General features: G+C 49.9%; 2 protein-coding genes across 13 annotated transcripts in view; one reads left to right on the top strand and one right to left on the bottom strand.

The window, feature by feature from the left end:
- The window catches only part of Dgkq (diacylglycerol kinase theta), a 13,933-nt gene extending 4,550 nt beyond the window's left edge, over positions 1-9,383 (bottom strand). The window contains exons 1-15 of one of the 3 annotated variants that reach the window (XM_034508438.2): positions 9,014-9,383; positions 6,647-6,726; positions 4,874-4,973; positions 4,474-4,559; positions 4,275-4,400; positions 3,858-4,011; positions 3,708-3,782; positions 3,526-3,626; positions 3,110-3,324; positions 2,938-3,028; positions 2,750-2,804; positions 2,485-2,546; positions 2,023-2,173; positions 1,575-1,613; positions 801-916 (exon numbers count right to left, since the gene is read on the bottom strand). In XM_034508438.2, the coding sequence (XP_034364329.1) occupies positions 801-916; positions 1,575-1,613; positions 2,023-2,173; positions 2,485-2,546; positions 2,750-2,804; positions 2,938-3,028; positions 3,110-3,324; positions 3,526-3,626; positions 3,708-3,782; positions 3,858-4,011; positions 4,275-4,400; positions 4,474-4,559; positions 4,874-4,973; positions 6,647-6,726; positions 9,014-9,266 (1,704 nt within the window). In that variant the 5' untranslated portion in view covers positions 9,267-9,383. Of the gene's footprint in view, positions 1-800; positions 917-1,574; positions 1,614-2,022; positions 2,174-2,484; positions 2,547-2,749; positions 2,805-2,937; positions 3,029-3,109; positions 3,325-3,525; positions 3,627-3,707; positions 3,783-3,857; positions 4,012-4,274; positions 4,416-4,473; positions 4,560-4,873; positions 4,974-6,646; positions 6,727-9,013 lie in introns of those variants that run through there. The other 2 variants (XM_034508440.2, XM_034508442.3) reach the window with 2 other exon arrangements.
- The window catches only part of Idua (alpha-L-iduronidase), a 26,943-nt gene continuing 19,064 nt past the window's right edge, over positions 8,926-16,804 (top strand). For 8 of the 10 annotated variants that reach the window (XM_076937752.1, XM_076937753.1, XM_034508514.2 and 5 more), the window contains exons 1-2: positions 8,929-9,078; positions 16,068-16,479. In XM_076937752.1, the coding sequence (XP_076793867.1) occupies positions 16,325-16,479 (155 nt within the window). In that variant the 5' untranslated portion in view covers positions 8,929-9,078; positions 16,068-16,324. Of the gene's footprint in view, positions 9,079-9,499; positions 9,755-16,067; positions 16,480-16,804 lie in introns of those variants that run through there. The other 2 variants (XM_076937750.1, XM_076937751.1) reach the window with 2 other exon arrangements.

Genomic DNA, 16,804 nt, shown 5'->3' with positions numbered 1-16,804 from the left:
CACTGGACAGGCAGAGCTGCCTGTACTCAACACTCATTTGCCCCAAGGCAGGCAGCTGACAAGAAACAGAGTAATTACGGTTTCATGCCTAACTCTGCCACAGAGGGCAATGCACGGCTAAACATACAGGGAGCCCTGGCCTATATCCTCAAAACAGCTGCTTCCAGGGCAGAACCAGTGGGTAGGGGCAGGAGGGACCTGTAGGCTCTGCCTAATCCAGATTCATATCACTTGAATTCTGTTCCTTCCAAACTTGACCCTGAAGTCAAGATCAGGATTCAGGATATAAGCTTGCCTTGGATACCTGTGGGGACTCTGTGGAGCCCAGGTATAAATCCTCCTGACACTCCTCATATGAAATTATCTGTCCTCTGCTGCCCTCTGTACACCTCTTCCCAGCAGCCACTGCCAGGTTCTAAGAGTGGTATCTCAAGTCAGGGAGCGCCACCTACCGGCCAAAAACAATCCTAGGTACATGGCTGCCTGTGTAAAGGTTGGGGGCCTGGCAGGTTGTTAATACAAGGTCACAACACCCTCTGGCCTTAAGTGGGGCGAGTGTCTTGTGGTGATCCCAATAGGTTAGAAATTCACGGTTCATAACGTGAAACCAGCCTTGGTCCCAGTCATCATGAAAGAGCCATGGACAAGTACTGACGCTCTGACCTCTATGATGTAAATTGGTCAGTCTTGTCCATTTTGGGCTGTTGTTGTAAGGTAGGCTGAGGTGGCACATATCAGCCATCTGGCAATGAGGACATTGTCTGGGGCATTAAGCTGGCCTCAGAGTCCTAACCACTCACCAGCACATCTGGAAGCACTAGTGCAGTCAGTGGACGGCCATGCACTGTTGTGTCCCTGGCCAGCATGTATAGCCGCTCAGCCTCCGCGAAGCAGGTGACATCCAGGATTACCGCACCTGCCACAGGTGGGCCAAAGTTCAAGGTGGATGTCCTACGCACCCCGCCCACAAGGTATCCAGTCAGGTGTCCTGTGTGTCCTACCCCTAGGTACCCAGAAAAGGGTGTATCTTGTCCCCTCACCCACCCAAAAGGTATTCAGGGCAGGGTTTGTCCTATGAAATCCACCCCCAAGATGTCACAGACACAAAGCCTCTCCTATGTGATATGCCAACCATGAGCTCTGGCCACAGCCAGCTCACGTCAGCTGAATACAGGTGGCATCCACAGTAAGGGGCCATCCTTCCGGCAAAGTATTCCTACAGAAGGCAGACTCAACTCAGGATCCAGTAGTGGGTAATGAGGCTAGTCTCCCTGACCAACCATATTCACACTCAAATGCAGTACCATGAGCACTGCATGGTCTCTGAGTGTCCTGGGTTCACATGCCAAAAAGGCTGATAGTACATCTGAAACCATCCTTCCCAATAAAAGATGCAGGCCCACAGAAAGGACAAAGACTGGTGAAATTAGCTAATTTCAGCCACACTGTAACAAAAGCAACAGATGTGAACCAAGAAACAAAACTAAGGGATGGTTCCAGGCATGTGGCTCTAGAGAAGGAAGTAAAGGGGTCTTCTACCCCACTCCAGGAGCATCCACCAGGTATCAGCTCACCTTGTAAGGAGTAGACGTGACTCACAGACACCACAGCAGCTGCGTAGACAGGTTGCAGTCAGAGTAGCATCTTGGTCAGCCCAGATGTGACCTCCCAATCTGGGGTCAGCCTCCCTTCTAAGGGCATCCACACCCAGAGCACAGACCACCCAAGCAACCCTGTCCTATCCTTCGGGGTCAGCCCCCAGGAACTGTCTATACCTCGTTCCTGACTCCTGAACATACAAGGATTTCCCCAGAAGAAGCATAGACTAAATAGTTTAGGAAATAAAAGGGAGGGAAACGGAAGCCCCACAGTGAAGGCCGTATCGGCTGGCCTGGAGTGGGAACTGAGTTTGGGCTTCAGATGGTGCACGAAGAGGCAAAAGAACTTAGGTTTGGCACCACAGTCCCACTGCCCAGTCAGGACCCTTTCCCAGCCAGAGCCCTGGAGAGCCCAAGGTCACACCTTTAGTGGCCATGGCCTCATGCAGCAGGTTACTGTAATCCTGGGAGGACAAGCCAGGTGGCAGGCCACCCACAAACAGGGAGACTCGGGGGGCCACAGCCCTGGTCTCAGCCACGTAGAACCGCGTCTGGTTTACCTGGCGCACAGATGTCTGCAGGAAGAACAGGAAATGGGGAATGCTGGGCAGCAGTGCCAGCAACGCTTCTCCACATCCCCACTCAGCTCTTCAGGGAACTAACTCGGATACTCTTGAGACTCAAGGCCTCCCAGTGAGAAATGGGTGAAATGTTACAGAAGGTCCTGCCAGCCAAGGACATCAGCTGCTGGTTGGGGAGGGTATGGTGTCTGAGAAGAGATGCCTGTCTGGAGATAGCAGGTGAGTGGACAGCCTTGATGCCATTCTTCTACAGCTCATGGCTAAGGACTGGCAGTTCCCAGGGAGTGTTGTCTACACCCACTGACCTGTCGGATGTCCCAAAGTCGGTCTAGCAGAGGTTCTTCATCCGCCAGCACTGTCCGTTGGACTGTAGGATTGAGGGACACAGGATGTCAGCACTAGGATCTTCCCTTCCACAAACAGTCGCTCTCAGTCTCTGGGACACATGGGGTGAATCTAGGTGGCGCCTCTCAGAAGGGCATGGCCTAGCCTCAGTGTCCTGGTAGGCCGCCTAAAGTATCAGGCCCAAGCCTCCTACACAAAAGGACCTGAGAAATACAGTCCACTTACCTTGTCTGCTACTCATGAGAACCTCAATAAGCTGGAATCTCTCCAGGTTTTCACCCTATACAGCAGGGGGGATAGATCAGGCCTAGGATAGAACCCTCCCTCATGCCCACAGGACATTCAGAGAGAGAGCAGCCTGGCCCATAGGGCAGGTGACCCCAAAGTTGGGTGGGAATGGACAGTATACATACCTGTCGTCCTAACAGTGGGAGAACCTCTTGAACCACAGACCGTGCTGTACTCTGGGAGTTCACACGGATGGACACATAGGCCACACCTACCCTGTGGGGGACAAGCTCAAAGTCCAGGTTCTGGGTCCTCACTCTACCCTTCCCTCAACAGATCCTGTGCTTTGAGTCTTACTTGAGCCAGCCAGGGTAGATCTTCAGGATCTCCTGGGTACGAGGCAGAGACCTGATGACCCAAGCCTCAGGCCCAGAGCCTTTAGTAGCCTCCTCCTCAGTGGTCCCAGCCTTCCCCAAAGCCTGGGCATTGCCAGACAGTAAGGACAGGGGGAGTGCCTGCAGCTGGAAGTCCTTAGGGTCCTCACTGATATAGTAGGCTCGGAGTGCTGCCTCCTGTAGAGGGTAGAGCCACGTATGGAGGGCCAGGTGAACGGGGGATCTGGTATGGAGAGCGAGGTTAAGGGAACAGTTGAAGGAGGCAGGTAGGTATAGGGAAGGCAGCTGAGAAAGGGGGCCAGATGTGAAGGGAGGGTAAGCAGAGGGCTTCAGTTAAGGTAGTATGTGCCATACCTCTGAGGATAGGTTTATTCTTACCATCACTTCCTCGTGCTGAGCCAGGCGGGAAACTGTAACTAGACGAAACTGATTTTTTTTCATGGAGTCGTTGCCATCGAAGATCTTCAGGGTCTGTTTGGCTAGGCAAGAGGGGAGCAATTGAGAATCTTGGGGATTTTGGAATTAGGCGGGACAGAGTGACAGCTAGGTGGGACACTTACTGGATTCTGTAGCTGTCAGCACCTCTCTGCCTGTGCCTATAGCAGCATTCCCATCTAGGCCATCATCCCCATTACCTAGAGGACAGTCAGAGCCCTTATACTCAGTGCCTGGCCCAGCCGGGGTATACCCTAGTCCCACCTCTGCCTCACCAAGCTCCAGGACCATGGTCTCAGGGATTCGGAAGCAATGCATCTTGCTGAAGTTTCGGGACAACAGGCGCACACACGAAGGAGGCAGTACCATGGAGCGCAGACGTCCAAACGTACACTCAGGTGTGAGCGCTGTGGAGCACACCGAGTGAGCCTGATAGAACAAAGGTATAAGTCTGGGACCCTGGGCAGAAAGCTGGCTAATTCTATATCTGCTAGGCGAAGCACCCACCTAGATGGTGCATGAAGCCAGAGGTGCTACTCCATAACCCAGAAAACAGGATGTAGACAACTTGAAAAAGAGGAACTTTCCCTCTCTCTCATCACATACCCTGTCCCAGAGCCCACCCCTACCTGATGGCCTCACCTCTCTTTTGTCCCATACTCAGGGCCCTTTCATCCCATTCCCACACCCACCTGTACACCACACCACTCGCAGTGGACACCAGCCAGCACATCCGAGGAACCACAAGTCTTCCTACAGACCTCACATCGTGCACCAGAAGGCAGGTTCCCCTCCCTCCAGTGATGGTGATACATGTCCTGGGGATGGGGGGCAGTCAGAAGCTCAGCCAGCCTACTCCTACCAAACCTACCCCAGCGCTAGTACACTCACATAATCCTGTTGTCCATCCTGGTGGCAATGACGACAGTCGCTGCAGGCGAAGGGCACACAGTCGGGGTGAACGTGCAGCTCACACACTGGGGGGCGGGCAAGGTTAGGGGCCTCTTGCCACACCCCTGCCCTCCACACTGACCTCTTAGATTGGGCCGGCTCCAACCCTGACCCCTGCCATCTTTTAGACTGGACCAGCTTCTTTTAGCCTGATTGCTTCCTGCCTGGTAGGCTCATACTGTTGGAGCCCCCAAAAACCTATCCTCAGGTAGCCCCTGAGCCTACCACCCATGCCCTTGACAAACCACAGGTAGAGAAGGGCTGGGCTACCTGGGGTAGCAGAGACCAGCCCCCTTGAGAGAGGAGCTCAATTCCAAGGGGGCCAAGAGCCCAATGGTACCTTCGCAGCGGAACGCGGGTACCTCCAGGCTCTTGCGGCAGACCACACAGAACTTGCGCTTGTAGAGACCAAGGGAACCAAAGCAGTGGGCTACAGGGACCTACAGGGACAAAGCAATCCTGATTTAAGCCTTCCTGGTCCTGCACCCTTATCCCTGGTAGTCCTGTGAACTGGCCCAGCAACTGGCCTGTTGGCAACTGCTTGGACAGAGAGAATCCTCCCCCAACTCCTCCTCCTCTACCTTCACAGATCTGCAACTCAGGCTCTGCTGGAGAGTGCCTACCTCAATCCAGCTGTACTACCATGAGACCTGGACTAAGGCTAGCCTGGCTGATTGTGGGACAGGTGAACAGAGACAAAATTCTGTAACTTCATTCACATCTACAGTATTGTAAGCACAGGTAAAAGACGTCCACCTGATACCCATTCTTTGCTCTACAGGCCAGCAAGATTACCAGGTGCCTGTCTCATTAGATTCAGGAGCTTCGAACACACTCAGATTCTCCTTCTTAGGAGCACAGTGACTTTGAACATGTGATGGCAGATTACCTCCCTATGAAAACAGATCATAAGGCTCAGGTCTTAACTTAACTGGTCCTTAGCCCAGGACTTACAACACATTCAGTAAGCAGAAGAGAAAAGCTGCACATTTGAAGGGTGGTGCGTACGTCAGAACAGAAGATGATTTCTATTTTCTTTTTAAGTATATCCTCTGAGCGTATTTGAAATCATACTAGTATTTCTTTTCATCACAAGTATAAATAAGAAGGCACTGAGATTGTTTAAAAAGATCCAGCCTCGACATGTTCATTCACAAGGGCAACACTCTGGCGAGCATAGCATCCTGAGACGGCAGCCAGCATTCTCGGATCCCTTTGTACTCACAGTAATCAAGTATCCACCAGGCGTTAAGGGAAAGCTGGCAGTGTTCAGAGCACTCAGCAGCATCAACTTCTGCTTACTGTGGTGCCTCATCCCCCTCCCCCACCCCATTCACTTATCTCCTCTCCTCCACTGCTGGGAGGCAGAACCCACCTCCTAGTGCGCGAAACTACAGGTTCAGAGCAGCTGAGCTGCCAGTGAACTGGCTTTGTGAATGCGGCTGCTGGAAAGTGGAGCCACCATGCTCACCTGTTTGAACTGTGTCTAGCTATGCTGCTCACACCACTGTCATTACTCACAGAGAGGAAGTCTCTCTACAATGCCAGGAGCCTCTCTGACAAGCGCTCTGTGGAAGAAGATCAATGGCCCAAACACAGTCCAACTACAAGGCTCTGAGGCTTTTTACATAAGCCTGTTATGTTACAGCCTCTAAAGGTTTACATGCATTTGTCAGAGACGATCCTGAGATCTCCTGTGCTCTTTACCTAATTTTCCAGTGTTAACTTACAAAACTAGTCAGTGTCATAGCCAGGGCACTGAGAGTGCATGCAGTCCAAGCAGGATACCTAGCCTCCAGGACTCTGCGTGGCCCTTTTGCAACCACATCCATTTCCTAACCTTGAACCTGTGACCTGTGTTCTTCCTCTGGCTTCCTCACTCAGAGTGTTCCATAGACAAGAGTGTGCCTTGGATGCTGACTTTTCTCAGTGGATAGTTACCTAGAAATTCACTCAAGGTGCTCACCTCATCAACGGCTCCTTCCTTTTGATTGTGAGCAGAACTCTGCCCTTTGCTCCCTAACTATGATGTGGCTAAACTGAATAATAAAAAGGACAGCTAGAAGGTAGCACTTAACCCTGTGAAAGCCATGTGTACTGACCCCACACTCACCCGGACGAGGCTTGGTGCAATGCTCGTGCACGGGGTCTTCACCTGCTTCAGGCACTTCTCATGGGACATGAAGTTGCAGACTGCAGGGAAGAGAGAGCTGTGTCAGTCAGCCCTGTGTCTACCCAAGGAGGTGAGAAGTCCTATGACTCAGCCTTTGCCAGCCTACCATAGGGAATCAGAAATCCACAACAGGGCTAAGAGCCCATCATAAAGAGGTCACTCAGCCAGAGCTCACTGGGGCGAGTTCTTGAGCTGAACCAGTCAGCGTAGTACCTATCCCCGGGCCACTTAGTGGCAGATGTCTGTCACTCCTGTGATCCTAGGCAGTAACACTATCCTCAAGAGCCAGACGCCACAGTAGGACCATGGTGGGAGATGAGTGCGGCCTGCTATCTTGGGAGTGGCACAAACCCCTCACACTGACTCAGCTCCCTTGTCTCTGGGGCCAACAAAGGAGCAGAGAGCTGAGTTCCCAAAGACAGGGTGCACATAAACAGTTATGGGAGGGCTTAAGACATACAAAACACACCTGATTGGGGAGGGGGGGGGCTTGTTTCCAGGCCTCAGCACAGTAGAGCTTCAGCAGTGAAACAAACTTGGAGATGTACAAGAGGGGACAGAAACCCGTGTAACATATCAGAGCCAGGGCAGGACAAAGTAGTGAGGGGTTGGGCCCCACAGGTGGGATACTGATGAGATGTAGAAATGAAGGGACATGGCCACTAAGACAGCGTAAGAAGCCAGAACCTATCCAGTGGGCCCCAGCTGCTGCCTCCCTCCTGCTGAGACCCCAGACACCTCATTCCTAGGAAGAGACAGAAGTTTTCCATGGGATGCCCTATATGAAGGACGCTAAGGCTGCTGAGAAAACAGATGAGAAAGTAATGGCCTAACAGGAATCTTTCCAGGCACTCAGCTTGCTCTACCTTAGAAGGTATTGCCAGCTGCCTCCTCTGTAGGCTGAGACCTTGTATGCTCCTGCATGTGGAAGGCCCATACATACCCTTGTGAGGACATCTACAACAATGCTGCTGAGAAAAGACTCTGTACCCTCTTCTGAGGAACAGACACTTGGGCTGCTATACATGAGGATTTTGCTTAAGTTTCTTGAGTCCACAGACGTAGGCACAGAGGTCATATCTGTGAGGGGTACCTAGAGTCAAGACCTACTTTTATTATCTCTCAGTTCTGTAGAGATCCTAGGTCTAGCCTCTGACCTGTGGGTCTACCTCCACTACCTTTATGTTCAGAGATTAGACTTAGACTTGAAGCTATACCTTCTATGACTTTCACCCATAACATGAGTCAAAGGACTACCCTTTTACCTGAAGTCCTGCCTTGGCCACCTTTGTAGGCCCTGAGGCATAGCTTCATACATGCAGCTAAGTCAGTGTACACATACAGCCTCCATCTCGGTGGGACTCTGATACTGTAAGACAGTGTAATATTTCTGATCTGACAGAGAAAGCCAGGTCACCACTCCTATGTCACTACTAGCCCTAAGGTGCATGACAACCCTGCCATCCCCACTAGCAGAAGACACTCCTATGTGAGGAGCTGTGGTCTCAATGATCTTGTCCAGAGCACACGCCTATTCCCTGAATAGAACAGATCCATTGCTCCTACCTTCAGACCCTGGTCAGGTCACACTGTCAAAGGCCCAGATGTCCCTCACAGATTTGGGTCTCAGAGCTGCCTCTTCACAAGAGTAAGAATAAAAAGAGGGCCAGCCATAGAATTATCTGGAGAGCTGAGGGAGAGGTGCCATCTTCTGCCCTGCCCAGCTGGCTTGGCAGCTGGATGGAAGCTGTGTTGGGACATGCCACAACTGTAAAGAAGGCTGGGCCTGGCTTTCCAAGCAGCAGAGCCTGAGCAGAGAAGCATTAAGTCCCTCTGTGCATCGCTGTGCGCTCGGGACAAGAATGACCAGGACCCACAGCCAGCCACTCCTGCTATTCCAGTCGCTTAGGACGCCCGACACGGGAACACCAGAGGGAGTCCCATTGCCTTAAGTCTTAGTCCTACTTTCGTATCTCTATGCCCAGGCCCAACAACTGCCTCAACACACACATTGCTTCTTGTAGCTCCGCTGGAATCCAACAACAGCATTGCACTATGGCGACTCTGTCTCCACCTCCCACCAGGAAATCCTGAGATCCCAGGTCAAGAGAGGCCAGACCCAGGGCACCCCTCCATCCTGTCCTAAAAAGCAGGTGTCACCTCCATAGGAAGGTACTATTCAAACAAGAGGCTCTCTCTGGGCCCACCCACTGCCAAGAGGGACAGGGCTCAAAGGTCAGGGCAGCGTCCGGGGGAAGAGGGCACCGGCTTCTGGGAGCGGCCTTAGGACGCGGGGTGGACTCTCACCATCGCACAGGAAGCCGGCCAGTCCCCAGATGAAGTCCGAGCAGAGGTGGCAGAAGGTAGGCTTGGTGAGTGTCACCTTGCGAAAGCTGTGGCCAGGTGCTGCGGAGCCAATGGCTCTGCCAGTCCGCTCTGACCCTGACCCCGGGCGTGCGCGTCCCGAGATGCCCAACACGGGGCTGCCGGCCGGGCTGCCGAGACGTGGGGAGCCACTGCCCGGCCAGGTCCCGGCCCCGGACTCGGTTGCCGTCGCCATCCACAACCTGAGCGCCCCAGCTCCAGGTGCACGCTAAAACCAGGTCCGCAGTGTAAAGAGGGCCTTCGGCAGTGCCAGCTCCCGGCTTCCGACTGCTCTACAAAACGCGCAGGCTCACGTGGGCGGGGCCGGACTAGAGAGGACCTCCTGAGGGGCGGGGCCGTCATGCTGAAGTCCGGGCCTCGGGACTAGACAGAGGGTCATGGTGGCCCGAGAGGGTTGGTTTGATCTGACCTCCAGCGCCATATGAGCAAAACAAAGAATGGACTAGATTTCCCACACAGGATACTGGATAGATGAGGCCTTTGCTCGTATAAACAGAGGAGAATCTATTTGGGAACATTCATAGCTACCTGAGCACTCAGCGGGACTTCCTCAAACTCCTTTATCCCCCAATCCCCCGCACCCTACCCGACACCGTCACCCCCACCACCGTGGCAAAACTTTCACCCAATGTGTTCCCAGGTCTTTGAGGACCTTCATGCAAGGTAAGGACATCCATGACAACCACAGCTTTGTGTTGTCCAGATAATGCTTATGACTTTGAACCTAGGAGTCTCTGCCTCTATTGGCAGCAGCACTCAAGAGCCCTGCTTCTGTAGACCCACCCTGATCCGGAGTTGGGGAGACACTACTGGAATGGTGGTCCAAAAAGCTCCTGGCCTCCAACCCATTCCCACACTGTAGCCGCACAGTGCGTCAGGAGAAGGAAATAGCACGAGGACATCCTGGTCTATCTAGTGAGTTCTAGTATAACCGAGGCTATGTAGAGAGACTCTATCTTTTTTTTTTTTAAACATATTTATTTTATTTTATCTGTATGATTGTTTTACTCACATTTTGTCTGTGCCTGGTGTCAGAGGAGGTCAGAAAAGAGAACTGGATTTCCTGGAACTGGAGTTACAGATGTTTTTGAGCTGCTATGAGGGTACTGGGAATAGATCTAGGGTCCTCTGCAAGAACAGCAAATGCATTTAACCTCCGAGCCATCTCTCCAGCCTCATTCTTAACAAGTCCTGGAAAATTTTAGCCTCTGTACAATCTAATCTAGGTCTAGAATGTTTTCTGTCTCTGAAATGTACTGCTGAATAAAATCACCCTTTCTTGTTCTTTCTGAACTCTTGTTGGGTAGTCAGCTCAGCTGTTCTGGCTCAAACTTCCTGCCTCACCCCCTCACTTGCTCCTATTTTCTTATAAAAACTTGTCCTGCTGAGGGTTCGAGGCTGCTCAGCCTTCCCTTCCTGTCCTCCTGTGTCAGGGTTGGATTGAAGGAGAGCCCAAGCCTGAGCTTGTAATCAAGAGGCCCTAATGCTATTACATCAGAAACAGCTCCTTGATGGTCTTTTGGGGTTCATGGATGCTTCCTAAGATAACACAAGAACTACTGCACCTGAGTTGTCTGAGGCCTCTGTAAAGCATACCAAGAGCTTCTACAAGCCAACGAGAACAAAAGGCCCAACAGAAGACAGTAAAATATTTGAAGGTTCACTGCATAGCTGGAAATGGCAAACCACTAAGATAGGTGAAAGTCTTCCAGCATCAGAGATACCCCTGCAATATAAGCAGAGAGCACGGGATGTAAATTTGAGGGTTCACAGTCTGCAGAATGTACCTCCTAGGGAGTCTTCCACATAGCTGGTAGAAGTATTCATTTTAATTTCTGTGTGAATGTACATAAAACCAGCTCTTCATCACCACCACCACCACCATTGTCATCAGGAGTAGTAATTATCTTTTGAGACAGGTCTCACTATGTAGCTCTCATGTCACCATGTAGACAAGGCTGGCCCTGAACTCACAGAGATCCTTCTGCCTCTATCTCCCGAGTGCTAAGATTAAAGGCAAAATAAAATAAATCTTTTGTTAGAGAGAGAGAGAGAGAGAGAGAGAGAGAGAGAGAGAGAGAGAGCTGTTAAGGAACTGGAGAATTGGTTTAGTAGTTAAGAACACCAGTGGCTCTTCCAGAGGACCTGGGTTCAATTCCCATGCATCCACATGATGGCTCACAACCATCTGAACTCCAGCTCCAGGGGATACTACAGCCTCTTTTGCTTTCTGGAGGCACCAGGCTCATACAAGGTGCACAATCATACATGCAGGCAAAATACCCATACACATAAAACAAACAAGCAAATAAAAAGACTGCTGTTAAAGTTGGGAGAACACTGCCCTGTGTTGACCAAAAACATAGCTCTCATCTTAAAAAAATAAGAGTTTATCCTGGAGCCATTTTGTGGGACAATGGCCCAGGAACACAGATTTAAGTTACCCCAGAGTTGAGTGCTGTCAGGGCTCCATACACCAACCTCACATATTAAAAACAGCAGTGTGAACACTGACCACTGCTAGTGCACACTCCTCCTCCAGGCCCTGGTTCCTGCTCCTTTTGGTGTAATTTTAACAATGATCAGGACAGCCTGCCTCAGCCTTGAGTGGACACCCAGCTCTCTCAGTTTCCTGGAGAATTCCCATGTGTCTTCTTGGGGAAGAGCCTTCCTCACTCAGTTGCAGGTCCAGCATTCTATGTAACCTATGCTCCTCCAGACACTAAGTCCTGTGTCTTGGAACTTATTTCTCGTACTGGGAACATCGGGCTAGGAGAAAGATGTCATCAGTTCCTCTCTGAACATGATTGCAGATTCTGGTCAGAATGCTGGCAGCAGTCTCCCAGCTTCCTTGCTATCTACTTCATGAATGACAAGGGGCTCACCAGGAAGTCTGCGATCTGGGGCAGAGGTGACGATCTTCTGAGGCCACTATAGCCTCCTTTTCTGTGTCTCCCTTCTGATGCCTCATGTAAGCATACTGTTGCATCTGAGACTCACTGGATAATCTAGGATAATCTCACATCTTAAGATTCTAATGCAATTATACCTGCAAATCCCTTTCACCACATGCAATGAAGACTGAATGTTCTGGAACTACAACAGTGGAGTTAACCCTGCTAACCACCTTTTGTGACTGCATTGCCGTGAACATGCAGTTTAACTCTCTAGATACATCTGTCTTTATGCCCCCATAAGACGTTTCTACAATTATGGCTTTCTGCAGTCACAATACATTAGATTTATACAGCTTTTATACCTCTATGAAAATGAGTGGCAACAGTTGTCCTCGAAATTTCTCTAAATCGTTTCTACTCAACCCTTACTTTTCAAAAACATCTCTGTATTTATGTATTATATATAGATATATTTCTTACTGTGTTGTGCAGGCTGGCCTCAAACTCCTAGCTCAAGAAATCCTTTGGCTTCAATCTCCTCAGTGTCTGAGAATCAAAGCATAGATCATGGCCCCCAACTGGAAATTTTTTTTTTTTGTTTTTCTGGTTTTTTTTTTCTAAACTTAATGAGTTACCAATTACTTGTATGCTATTTATGTATTTATTTATATAGTTATTTATGTCAACATGACACAAGCTAGGGTCTTTGGGGAAGAAGTATCCTCAGTTGGGAAAACGCCTTCATCAAATTGGCCTTTAAGGGCATTTTCTTGATTAGTGACTGATGGGGGTTCAACCCACTGTGGACGGTGCACCCCTGGGCAGGTGAGCAATCGAAGAAGCAGGTTTTCACCACATCCTCTGCTTCAGTTCCTTCCTGCTTCCAGGTTCCTGCCTTGAGCTCCAGCCCTGACTCAGTGGTGTCCTATGACTGGAAAGTGTAAGTCAAATCAAGCCTTTCCTCCCAAGTTGCTTTTGTTCAGCAGGTTTTCCCACAGCAAAATAAAGCAAATTAAGATGCTTGCTTTCTGCCGGGCAGTGGTGGCGCACGCCTTTGATCCCAGCACTTGGGAGGCAGAGGCAGGCGGATTTCTGAGTTCGAGGCCAGCCTGGTCTATCTACAGAGTGAGTTCCAGGACAGCCAGGGCTACACAGAGAAACCCTGTCTCTAAAAACAAAACAAACAAACAAAAAAAAGATGCTTGCTTTCAGGACTTAGGTTTATTTTTAGTCTTCAGGTCCAGTACTTCTGTTGAAGCCAGTGTTTGTTTTATTGTTTGGCTCTTTGAAAGCAATAGGTTATTTCCATTTGGTTGCTTCTGGTATCACTTTGCTGCTTCATTTTTATCTTTTTCCTCTTGTTCTTTACAGTTAGCATTAATTTTTTTTCAGTGCTGGGAGTCTGCACATGGCCTTGCACAGACACTAGGCAAGATCCACACCACTGGACTACATACCCAGTTCATGACTTTTTGAGACGAGGCCTTGTTATGTGGTCTAGGCTGTCTTAAAATGTGATTGTCCTGCTTTAGGCTGCTGAGTGTTAAGATTGTAAACATGCAACACTCTGGGTACTTTGAAATTTTTTAATATTTATTTTTATTTTACGTGTATGGGTATTTTGCCTCCATGTATGTCTGTACATCATATGTGTGCAGTGCTTGTGGAGGCCAGAAGAAGATGTTGGATCCCCTGGAACTGGAGTTACAGATAGTTGTGGGCCACTGTGCGAATGCTGGGTTTTGAACCCAAGTCCTCTGGAACTAAGTCAGCGCTCTTAACTGATGAGATAGCTCTCCAATCCATACAGTGATGTTTTAAAAAATCTGATAGCTTGATTCTCTCCCTCCCCACCCCCGTGTGTGTGTGTGCGCGCACAAATGTGTGTTCAAGGAGATAAGAGAGCAACACTGGGTGTCTTCTTCAATTGTCCTCCATCTTTGTATTTTTTAACATTTTATTTATTTGTGTATGTTTGTGTAGAAGTACTTGAGTACCATAGCAAGCATATAGGGGTCAGAGGACAACTTGCAGGAATCAGTTCTCTCCTTCTACTGTGTAGATTCCAGAGACTGAACTCATGTCACCAGGCTTGGCAGCAAGTGTTCATATCTGCTCTGTCACCAGATCCACTTGCTTTCTGAGACAAGGTCTTTCAGTAAACGCAGAGCTTGGGAAATTCTGCTCGAATACTTAGCCAGCAAGTCCCCAGAGATCCCCCTGCCTCCACCTCCCCGGTGCTGGGATTACAGAGATCCCCCTGCCTCCACCTCCCCGGTGCTGGGATTACTAGCATAGCTGCCACCGTACCCAGCTGTTCCACTAGGGTTCAAATTCAGGTCATTTTACTCACTCAGCCATGTTCCTGGCCTCTAATTTTTTAAATTTACTTTCAGAAAGTTATCACTGTAACCCCTTCAAATGCTATTTCTGCTCTAATCCCCTTTTATTTTCAGCTTTAACTCCAATCATACTCAGACCTTTTCTCCATGTCTGTCCTGTGGTTTCCGTTATATTTTTCTGTCACTGTAAATTGTCCTCCAAATCTGTCTTCTAGTTCCTTATTTCAGTCTTCAGCTAGGTCTAATTTGTAACTAATCTAATCCGTTAAGGTCTGCCATCTTTATGATTTACATACAATAAAACATACCAATTTAAACTGTAGTTCTTATATTTTCTTTAACATTTTTATGTTAAAGATTTTTCAAGGACCTGGAAATGTCTCAGCAGTTAAGAGAACCTGCTGTTGTTACAAAGACCCAGATTCAGGTCATACATGGTGGCTCACAACTCCCTTTAACTCTAGTCTCAGGGGATCTGACACCCTCTTCTAGTCTCCATGCGCACCAGGTAGGCACAAAGTGCACATACATACATGCAGGCATTCACAAATACACGTAAAATATAACATAGGCAGCTAGGTATGGTGGCACATGCCTTTAATCCCAGCACCTGGCAGAGGCAGGAGCTCTGAGTTCGAGGCCAGCCTGGTCTAGAGATTGAGTTCCAGGACAGCCAGGGCTACACAGAGAAACCTTGTTTAAAACAAAACAAACAAGCAAACAGAAAAAAGAAAACAATGGATAGAGAGATGGCTCAGTGGTCAAGAGCACTGACTGCTCTTCCCGGAGGTCCTGCGTTCAAATCCCAGCAACCACATGATGGCTCACAACTATTTGTAATGAGATCTGATGCCCTCTTATAGGGTGTCTGAAGACAGCTACAGCATACTTACATATAATTAAAAAACCCTTTGGGCCGGAGTGAGTGGGGCCAGGGTAAGAGGGAGAAGGGAAGGGAAAAAAACAAAACAAAAAACCAAACATGATGATGATGAGGAGGAAGGGGATGATGATGGCAGGTATGGTAGCCCATGCCTTTAATCTCAGCACTCAGGAAGCAGAGACGGGAAGATGTCTGTGAGTTTCAGGCTACCCTGGTCTACACAGCAAGTCCTAAGTCAGTCAGGACTACATATTGAGACCCTGTCTACATCTAGCTGCTGTCTATGGACAATGAACTTTGTATTTCAGTCACTACAGAAATGTCACATGGGCTCCTGACTTTCTGATCCTTGCATGAGGTTGTGGCATAGTTTTCATTTCTCCACCTAGAAACCTTCCTTTTACCAGCTATCCTGAGGACCTACCTTCCTTGGTGTCAGGGGAGATTTGCATAAGAAAGGGGCTTTCCGAGGGTTGTGAAACTCGATTGTTTGGAACTCCAGAGATTAAAGGCATGTGCCAGTTAATTCTGTTCCATCCTTGCTAATTAATATCCTACTCATTGTGTGTGCACAATTCAAATCTTAAAGAGTTGCACTACTGACCCTGCCTTTCACAAATATTCAGAACTGACCTTTGGTGGTCCACTACAAGGGGCCACTTGGATTCTGGAGCCTCTCATTCGTCCCAGAATGAGAGCAGCCCCCTTTCGGAAAAGTCACAGATCTGCTCTGCCAAAGCATCGTGACTTCTCCCCAAATTCAATCCTTGGAGCAGTCCCGCAGCGCCATCTTCTGATACAGTTCTCCACTTCCACCCCTCAGGACACTCAGTAGTGCCTGATTTGTTTTTCAGAGCACGTAGAGGCCTCCAGAGAGGCTGGGACAGCCACTAAGAATAATGGCCGCGCTGAGACATCCAAGCACTGCTAACCTTGGTTCCACTTTTGGAGTGCCTGGGACGCAGCGGAACTTGCCAGGAAGAGGCGGCGCCTGACTGGGTTCCTTTTTGTTCGGGTCTGGCGAGGGTCACGTGGAGCGTTACCCGGAGGCGGAACACTGCGACCGCCTCCTAAAAGCTTGCTGTTGGGGGGGCTCCTGGATATCCTAGCCATGCGCCCCCTTCGTCCCGCCTCTGCTATGCTGACATTTTTTGCTGCGTTCTTGGCCTCGCCCTTGGCGCTGGCTGAGACACCGTACCTGGTGCGTGTGGACGCAGCCCGCCCGCTGAGGCCTCTGCTGCCCTTCTGGAGGAGCACCGGCTTCTGGTGAGGCCCACCACAGCTCTTGTCAAGTCCAGGAGCGCCCCTTGCTCTGTCCTCTGGGTTCCCCTCATCACAGCTTGGGGTTCTCCGCCCATCATTCCTGGACACTCAGAAGATCAAACTCCTTTAGGGCCCACCTTCTCTGGCTAGTCAGTTTCTGGAGTGTGGTGAGGGTTTTCTACCTTAGTGGGTCCCTCGAGTGCCAGAACCTCCCTAAGTGGCCCCCAGGGATCAAGAGGACAGCACAGGAGGGCTATAGGTTCACGATTGGTGCTTTGGCAGGGCCTAGATGTCTCCCAAAGTATCAAGACCTGCCCCAGTTTCTGAG

This window comes from Arvicanthis niloticus, chromosome 7, assembly GCF_011762505.2.
Source record: "Arvicanthis niloticus isolate mArvNil1 chromosome 7, mArvNil1.pat.X, whole genome shotgun sequence".
In the NCBI taxonomy this organism is placed as follows: domain Eukaryota; kingdom Metazoa; phylum Chordata; class Mammalia; order Rodentia; family Muridae; genus Arvicanthis; species Arvicanthis niloticus.
Note: the sequence above shows the minus strand (reverse complement) of the source record. Positions and strands in the feature narration are given on the sequence as shown.